The sequence below is a fragment of the Asterias amurensis genome, chromosome 1 (assembly GCF_032118995.1).
Source record: "Asterias amurensis chromosome 1, ASM3211899v1".
Taxonomy (NCBI): domain Eukaryota; kingdom Metazoa; phylum Echinodermata; class Asteroidea; order Forcipulatida; family Asteriidae; genus Asterias; species Asterias amurensis.
The window spans coordinates 15441547-15450952 of record NC_092648.1 but is presented as its reverse complement, the minus strand read 5'-3'; the positions used below and the strand labels follow the sequence as shown (position 1 = coordinate 15450952).

The 9406-nt window shown below is 37.2% G+C and overlaps 1 protein-coding gene across 1 annotated transcript; it reads left to right on the top strand.

Moving 5' to 3' along the window:
* Positions 1-369: 369 nt before the first annotated feature.
* Positions 370-9402, top strand: LOC139947185 (protein max-like). Its single transcript, XM_071945056.1, has 4 exons — positions 370-593; positions 3369-3476; positions 4064-4187; positions 5413-9402. The coding sequence occupies exons 1-4, from the start codon at positions 555-557 to the stop codon at positions 5667-5669; spliced, it is 528 nt and encodes a 175-aa protein (XP_071801157.1). The 5' UTR covers positions 370-554; the 3' UTR covers positions 5670-9402.
* Positions 9403-9406: the final 4 nt, after the last annotated feature.

Here is a 9406-nt window from a genome sequence, read left to right as displayed (position 1 = left end):
AGGAAGTAAATTATTGTGAAATAAACACCCTCCTTTTTGTTAGAATTGTGTCAAGTATTACTAAAACATGAGCGGTGACGAGCGAAAAGCTTTTACCGAAATAAGAATTCGTAATCCAAAGCGACAAGTCTGAACACGAACACCTTTTTACGTGTTCGACCAGTCGACGAGTTTAGAAGTGCACATTAACATAACTAGGGGAAAGCGCCCTCACTAATTTGCATAAGACAATCTTGTTGACGAATTGGACTTTTTCCAAACCCGTGACACAGCCGCAGTGAATAAAGTAGTTCCAAGTGAGACTTTTGGGGGCTTTTCGTGGTAGCAACGGCTATTAATCACCCTCAAAAGAGATGTGTATAACATTTCAATCAATTTATGATCGTTTAAGCTAAAAATTGAGGAGTAATCGTTCAATAAATAAAGCGAATTGATATTACGATTTGCTCCTCCCACTTGAGACACGTGGGTTCTGCGCGTGGCGTTAAGCAGACGCCATATTGCTCGGAAATTCGTTCTAGTCCGATTGGAACGTTGACGAAAATCTCGTCAAAATGAGTGACGACGAAGCCGATGTCGACATCGAAAGCGACGTAAGTAATCTTCGACATGTGATCGAGTGGAACCCGTTCTTGGATGACTCGTATTGCATTATAAAATGCCGGTTTTTGCCACCCAAATGGGTCGATGTTGTTTCCGTGAAGTGAAGGCCCTACTACTTGTGTGTGTTTACATGATGTTGACAGTCTTGTGTGCATTGGTATGCTGACTGGGTGGTGCATGTACACAACACATGTGAATACGTTCCATGTGTACTGTGCTGTGTCATAGGGCCATACACGTTGTATGCCGTATTGATTCGGCCATGATCAGGCACTCTGTTTACTACGTGTACGTGCCATCCCAATGTGATCACGATTACATGGGTTGGGTTGGCCTTGGTTTGCTGTCTAGATTTTTTTAAGAATCCGTTAACATTTATATAACGGTTCCAGTAATTGTTTTCAACACTTCATGTGATCTTTTTTTGAAGAGAGATTGTGTTTTTGTCACTGAACAGTACCTGAATTCCAATTTGAATAACAAAAACATGTCAACATAATGATAATTTATTATGAAGGACGGTGTTCATTGAATTGATTATCAAGGACATTGATTAATAACATTATTTCGGTCAAACTATTTCTTGTTATGGTTGATCATATCATGGGTAGAGGAGCTTGGAAACAAAGCATGTTATTTATTTATGTCCCTCGTTAAAATTAAAACGAGAAAAATAAAAAATAAAATAAATAAACTGAATCACGTTTTGGGGGTTCAAAATAACAAGTTTTAGTTTTATTTAAAAAGCATAGAGCAAGGAGTATGTCATGATCTTATAATTATGAACTCTTACCCAGTTACTGCACGCCTGTACACTGGCTATAGATATATAGGCAGTACACGGGCAGGCATTTGTGCAGTAACTGCATGAGAGTTCATAATTCCATGGCATGTACAGCCAAAGATTGGAATTTCTATGATCATGACGACCCCCTCTATTATGTTTAAATTAAGTTTTTAACTGCTTACTTTAACTTTTTTATTTTTGAATTTGGTAATTATGGTTGTCCCCTTTTCTTATTTTCTGTTCTATTGTACTTTTGGTTGTTCCAGCTTAAAAAACAATCATATAATTTATTAACAAAATTAGTCCACAATTATGAATCAAATGAAGTAATCACAAAATGCATCCCCCATTGTAGGCAGTTTAAGACAGGGGCACACAATTTGAGTAAAACGTCTAGAGCGGATTCCTGAATCTAAATGCAGTAGTTCTTAAAAACTAAGTGTGTATCAACTCTACATCTTCGACTGTCAATTTCATTAACTATTCATTGCCTAAGTTGTACACACAATAAATGTTGCACAAGTTGACTTGCGCAACTGCATAAAGTTAGTGAGATTGGCTTTGGAACAAGTAATCATTAGTCGGAGAACGATTGTCAGTAAGTTCATCCGTGTTGCCTTCTGCCTTTTTTCACAGACGATAACAATCATGCCATAAAAATCGCATTGTAGATATACAATTATCAATGTCCATGTATTGGGTGTATTTGATCTGGGCACTATGTCTACATTTTACATGGTCCATATTTTTGTATTCAGATAAAATTTGTTGTGTGAGCACATAATACAGAACGACATGACGGGACGGAGTTTCATATTTGCCTCTCTTTAGTTTGGACTGGCAAACAGACAATTCTTTACAGGATCCTTCAAACTACTGACAATCCATTCCTGCCCTTTCGTACTTACAGCAAAGAATACCAACTATTCCCTAGCTTTCAAAGTTGTTTGTTAAAGTTAACATTAGTTTGACGGTCAGACAGAATACAGACATTTCGGGACGGAGTTTCATATTTGCCTCTCTTTAGTTTGGACTGGCAAACAGACAATTCTTTACAGGATCCTTCAAACTACTGACAATCCATTCCTGCCCTTTCGTACTTACAGCAAAGAATACCAACTATTCCCTAGCTTTCAAAGTTGTTTGTTAAAGTTAACATTAGTTTGACGGTCAGACAGAATACAGACATTTATTTATCACTTAAATGTCAATGTAATTAGGTGATATGGTTTTGATCTGGGCTCATTGGTTTATGGTTCATAAACTTTTTATGCTGGTAAATTTTGTCAAGTTTGTGATACTTACACCTGAAATTTTCCCTTTGCTCGTTGTGTCAATTGACCTTTTGGAACTAGACGGTTCACGTGCGCGCATGTAGTACCCATAACATGACATGGAGCAACGTGCAAAAAAAATACCAGGTAACAAACAATGCAATTGTTTGTTTGCAGATTTATTTCCAAAGCATAAGCTATTGTGTTGCGCTATGTTGACAATAGATGTCAAAAGGTGAAGTTTACAGTACTAGGAATGGGTTTAGGTTAAAAAGGGAAGGAACAAGGTTGGAGTATGTAAAACAGCTCTCAATAAAGCATCCAAATCAAGTATGTAACCTGAATGCAAAAAAAATCTACTTTTCAGGGCTTGAAGTACCCACTAGAGTTAGTCAGAGTCCAATAATTGCAACGTCGTCTGTTACATTAACTCCATGAAGTATGGTGTTGTTGGTGTACAATGACATCAAAACATTAAAGATTTATTTGTATACATGTACCATACTGTACGTATACTTTGTCAGCTCACATCAATAAAATGGAATATTGAATACATAATGCTATACTAGAGTTAACTGTGCATGTGAAAGATTGTGTGTTTGATTTTTAACTCGAACTTAGCTTAGCGTTTTGGTCATGACAGAGAAAAAACAACACAATTTACAACAGATTTTCTGCCATTATATTTTTCCCCCATACTGCAGGCAGAGAAAAGAGCACACCATAATGCACTTGAGCGTAAGCGGAGAGATCATATAAAAGACAGCTTCAATTCCCTCAGGGATGCCGTACCAAACCTTGAAGGGGAAAAGGTAAGGTTTGAACCCACATACTACAACCCCAATTGTGCCTTTTATAGGCTAGGTTGATTTTTGAAAATTCCCCAGCGTAAAAAAAAACAAGAGGTTGAAGAGGTTCCAGTTGTATCAATGTAGTGTTTTTTTCTTACCCTGGGGATTGGTGTTTCAAACACAATGTTTGAGTGGTGAACCGTTTGAGAAGTTTTAACCAGGTTTTAAAGTGTTTGTACCAGGGTTGACAAGTTTATACCAGGTTAAAAGGCTTCTTAACCAGGGTAATACGATTGAGTTGGGTTATACGATTGAAGCTTTACCTGAGTTATAGATAGTTGGGGTCAAGTTGAAAAAGGTTACTATGTTCCAGGTTTGAAAAGGTCTGAAACACGGTTTAGGGGTTTGTGGTTATAGTGTTAGTCAGAGGGTCTGTTTGTCTTTTTGACACCCTGTTTTAAATTTGGACAATCTGTCATCATGTAAATGTTTTGTACGTGAACAATTTGGACAGCCTTTTTAAATTTGTCCAGCAAATTGGGACATCCTTTTACCAAATCCTGACTAACTGTTTTATTTGTTGGCATTTTCTTGTTTTTTTTGTGCAGGCATCAAGAGCCCAGATCTTAAACAAAGCTACAGAGTACATTCAGTTCATGCGACGGAAGAACAACTCACATCAGTCAGACATCGACGGTTTGAAAAAACAGAACACTCTTCTAGATCAACAGAGTAAGGACACCCGCTTAGTGAAATACAAACTCAGAATCATGTACACCCATATTGTACAAATTCAAGCAGCCAATATGGAACTGAAAAATAGTAGCAGTGAAAATAGTCTGACACATCCTCTTTGTTTGTTTGTTTGTTTGTTTGCTTGCTTGCTTGCTTGCTTGCTTGCTTGCTTGCTTGCTTGCTTGCTTGCTTGCTTGCTTGCTTGCTTGCTTGCCTGCTTGCTTGCTTGCTTGCTTGCTTGCTTGCTTGCTTGCTTGCTTGCTTGCTTGCTTGCTTGCTTGCTTGCTTGCTTGCTTGCTTGTTTGCTTGCTTGTTTGTTTAGGTGATCTTTCTGTCAAGGGAAAACTGCAAACTCCCACAAGTCAATATAAACACAAAGCTGGCAACAGCTAATCTGTGTCTCATACAAATATTGGTTTAATGTCTATGATTATGACGATTGCACAAATCAATGAACTGTGATTCAGTTACTAAAATACTTATTCTAGTCATTGTGAACTAAGCAGTTAGCTAGCTTGGTTTGATTTGAACCCCTAACCTTTTGATTGCAAGCCAAGCAGTCTAATTACTGGACCACAGTGACCCCTGATAGAACTGCAATGTATGCATACAATGGTCTTCTTAGGTAGATCATATCACTCACAAGTTGACAGACCAGCTATTTATTGCACTGTTGGGGAATAGCGTGATAACCTCTCCACTGAGTAGTATGCGTTGGACCTTGACCATGGTAGCTTGATTGTGTAATCAGGAAGGGAATACCCCTTTTGTGATTTATGTGGGACACAAAGTAAATGTATGCGTAAGTGGTGTGTAAAGCTTTGCATGGTGCGAAAAATAAGTTAACTATAGATAAACAGTAAACTTGCAGGAACAACCATGTATTCAATCTGTTTTGAGAAGTTCAAGCTCTGAAAAGTGCCGGTGTGCTCTCAACGGTTTGAACAGTAAACTCCTGAAGATGGAGCAGAGTATACTGTTTGAATTGTCAAGACCCCACCGGCTCTTTTCAGTTCCCAACACATCCACAAAAAAGGTTCAATAAATTGTTGTAGTTGAAATTTTCCTCTTTATCTATAGTTAATTCTGAATTGTATGTGGTTGGTCAGAAAGCAGGGTAGAAAAAAAAGCAAAACTAGGCACACGCCGTGGAAAATTAATAACATTGAAAATCTTTGAATTAGTTATTGATGTTTTATTTTTGTGGGTTACTCTTTCCCAGTTCGTCAGATTGAGAAGAGTCCCGGCGACGCACAGGTCGTCAGCAACGGCCTAGCCCTCCTCACAAACCCCAAAGGGTCCACCGTCTCTGCCTTCGACGGGGGCTCGGGTTCAGACTCCGACTCGGATTCGTCAGAAGAGAGATCCCGCATTCCACCAAAGAGGTTAAAAATGGCTACATCCAGCGACAGTTCGCCCAGCAGCGGGTCCATTTCCATGTCTAGTGCAAACTTATTGCCAGTCAATACCAAGACATGATCTTAAGAAATGTCTTTAATTTAAGAAAAGTAATTAAGCCAGTTGTTTTTTGAGAGTGCCCATACTTTCCTTGTAACGTTGAATGATGCCAATTTCGCTTGTGTGATAATGGTGACAAATTGCGATAAGTCCAGGTTTTGCATGTTGGAACAATTTAAAGGCAAGTTCATCAGTATGCAATTGGTAAGGGTCTGCAGTACCTCCAAAATTGCTAAAACCTTGCACCGTTCCTATAGATGTTGGCAGTAAGGCATCACAGGACAGTTGATCATGGCTTCTTTCAAAAAGAAACTTAACCTCAGAAAAACGGTTTGTATAAAAACATCTATTAAAAAATGGAATGTGCCACATCCCTGCTAAACATATAGACCATAAAGGTACACTTCAAACAACACAGCTCTAAAAGTTCAAGGTTTTTTATTTTGGTAAATTTAAAAATAAAAACTACTGTTTAGAAGGATGTCAATAGTCATGAGGAAAGTATGGGTAGTAGCAAAATCACATTTTCCCTGTCAATCACATTTGGTACTATGTTTTTCTTGTCACTAATATTGATATCTGGAGATGTATGGAACGTTAGTCTGTGTACATTTATCTAGGTGAGGGTGTGCCTAGCTGTACTGACCACTAGGTATTGCATATCATAGCTTTCGAGGAATCTGTGAAATATATTTGGGTTTCTTTTAGATATTTCATTCGGTGTGATGTTTGTGTGTGTGTGTTTATGGAATGTTTCTTGTTGATAGGGTTTGCACGACACTGTATGCTGCCCACAGTGTCTGATGCAATGACTCTGTTATTGTTTAACTGCATGCCTACGACCCAGTTTAAAGGTAAGCGAGCAAATTGACAGAAATCAGAGATTTATGTCAGAAAGGACCATGTGGTTGCCAAATCTCAAAGACTGACTTAACTGGGTATGTTTGTATGCTAAACAAATGAGAGAGGGTGTCCAAGAAAGGTATGCAATTTATAATTGGGACGATATCCCTTTTTTCTGCTAAATTTTCCTTTTCTTAGCACTTATTTGTCAACCTCTGATAGTGATTTGTACAGCAAACAAAAATTTGGCACTCCAAGACTTTTTCCTATGAATTAAAAAAAAAAATGTAATATATTACCTTTTTACTCTGACAGTATTAAACCAAGCAGACTTTTCAGTTAATGAATAATGTATTTGAAACTTTGTTAAAATGCAAGTCCAATTCATTCATGGCATTGGTTAAGGAAAGTTCTTCTATTGGATAAAACATCAGTCTCTTCGTCTGAATACAGTGTGGGGCTAAAAACCAGATCAACAACTTGGTGTTTTGATTTTTGATTTTTTTTTTATCAGGGGGGGGGGGGGGCAGGTGTCAACAAACAGAACATGAGTGCCCTCTAGTGTTGCTGTTGGGCATCAAGAATCATACTCAGCACCCACTAATAAAGTAGTGTTCTGAAACTTTTGATTGGGCTGTTTCGACAAAGTAAATGAGCTTGAAAGTGCAGAGATGAATTCGAATTGACTTGGTAGCCGAAATGCCAAGCTGCATTAGCCCGGTTCATACCGACTGCGAATGCGATACAAATTTGTATGTAACATGGCTGTTTTCGCAGCGTATGTTTTGCAGGAGTTGAGCATAAGTCAACTGACGTGAATTATTTGTTGCGAATTTGTGACATCAAAATTTGTATCGCATTGCAGGTAGTATGAACCAGGCCTTACACTAGGTACTTTGACCTTGTAGAACACATTTTTATTACTATTTATTTACATTGGTTATTTGATACTACAGAAAATGCCTGACAACTGCATGTATACCTCGAATACCGAGCAAAAAGTCTGCACCAACTCTCATGCTGTACATAATATTCTTCCAATTCTAACATTTAGTGAAATCATTTTAATCTTCCTGCAGTAGAACTGTACAGTATATATGTCTCAGACAATTTGGGAAAGAACTGTACTTTTGTCCTAGTTTCCACTCTTTTGTGGATCTTTTCTTTGATGGAGGTTCTTAATGGTGAAAACAGAGGGCCGTTGTGTACTGTTTTTAAGTAGTTTCATCTGTTCCATATGTCTGTACATTTGCACTGAAGTATGAAACGTCTTATTTTGTCACAAATGTTTGTGTTATTTGTCCTTTAATGTTAATTAGCATTCTTGGAAAGAGTTCAAATTCAGAAATAACACAAACTCCTTTGGGTTATTTCAAAGTTCAACATCACACCTGAAATTGCCATGGAGGGAACAAAGGCAAATTATAGTTACATGTTTTGTTTAATTTCTAGAGGGAAGTCCATAAGTACAAGACCATTAAACAAAATGAAAATAAATGAAAAAAATTATTTCCAAAAAATGAAACAGTAGAACCAGGTTTTTAGAGGCATGCCAGCTACAGTTATTAAGTTCACTTATGAGCCATCCTTGGTTTCATTATCAGAAATATGTAATTAATAACCAGCTAGAGCCCGACAGATATTGCTTAGAAGAAACAAGATTTCTGTCCAGGATGCTCTCTCTACCTGGCACACATAGGTATAATATGAAGATAAAATGCTTCCTTGCCGCTGGTCATTGCCAATATTCCCTTTTGGAATGTTCAACCGAAGCTTATTGTCCTTAAAGTGCTGCCCTTTACTGAATTAAAAAAGTGAGTGACCTTAAAATGCCATAAGTGTTGGCCTTAAAACACTGCATGGTTTTGATTGTTGTGGTATGCCTTGCCCTGTGCAAAACATACTCCCATTACGGACGGTCCTCAGTATAACATTATCAAACAAATCAAGTTGTTAATATTTGGATTAGATTGGTTTGTGTTCTGATGGATAATGGGTCATGTTCAAACACATCAACGCAAGCCAATTTTATGTCCTGCAAACCCGTATTTCATAATTCAGAAATTAATTTTAAAAAAGGCTTGTTACTTCTCTGGGAAAGACTAATGTACATTTTGGCACATTAATGTTTGTTTTTGGTTTTTCGTTACTGTATATAATATATAAAACAAAATGTATCACACCGATGTGTAAAACAAGTTACATGTTAATTCAGTCGAGAATTATTATTTTTGTAAGTAAATTTTTTGTTGTTGCCTCTAAAATGCTACAGGTATTTTCTAAATAAACATTTATACCGGAAAACGGTTTTCCTCATCTAATACATTAAGCTGTTGAAATACAAAAGTATTGCACAGCAGTTTATTTGCTATACAAAAAAAATAACAAGTTCTTAAAAGTTCAAGCACTGTACCAATGCGCTACAACACATAAGCAGGGAACAAGTCACAAGAGATGTGCATTTCATTTAGAAGATTTAACAATCCAAGTTGTGTACATGGACCAGTCTTCAACTTAACTTGCTGCAACCTTAATGTTGGTTTTAAGTCTATTGCCTGTCAAACTATGTTATACTTCGGCTGGAGTAGCTCACATGTATTAATTTCACTTATAGTTATTTTTTTTTCACCCAGCTATTCTGTAGCAAAATCCGAGTGCATTTTATGTTCATGTGAGATTTTGTGTATAGGAGACAGGTACCGGTGGGAAAGATATTAGATTGTGTTGGTATTTATGTTGTATGTATGTACATTTTTTGAACATATTTTAATTCTGAGAGTTTTTCTTTCTATTGTCTGGATTTAAGGGAAGGGAGTGGATTTGTATTATTCCCTTTATATGACGGACTCTTTAGAAGTACCTAAGCGGAAAGAAAACAAGAACGACAGAAGTAAAAATGTGTAGATTTCAATTTG

Excerpts from the sequence above, each read along its gene's own strand:
- LOC139947185 (XM_071945056.1), top strand. The coding sequence starts at position 555 with ATGAGTGACGACGAAGCCGATGTCGACATCGAAAGCGAC. Across the intron at positions 594-3,368 it reads ATGTCGACATCGAAAGCGAC|GCAGAGAAAAGAGCACACCA; the intron begins GTAAGTAATCTT and ends CCCATACTGCAG. Across the intron at positions 4,188-5,412 it reads CACTCTTCTAGATCAACAGA|TTCGTCAGATTGAGAAGAGT; the intron begins GTAAGGACACCC and ends ACTCTTTCCCAG.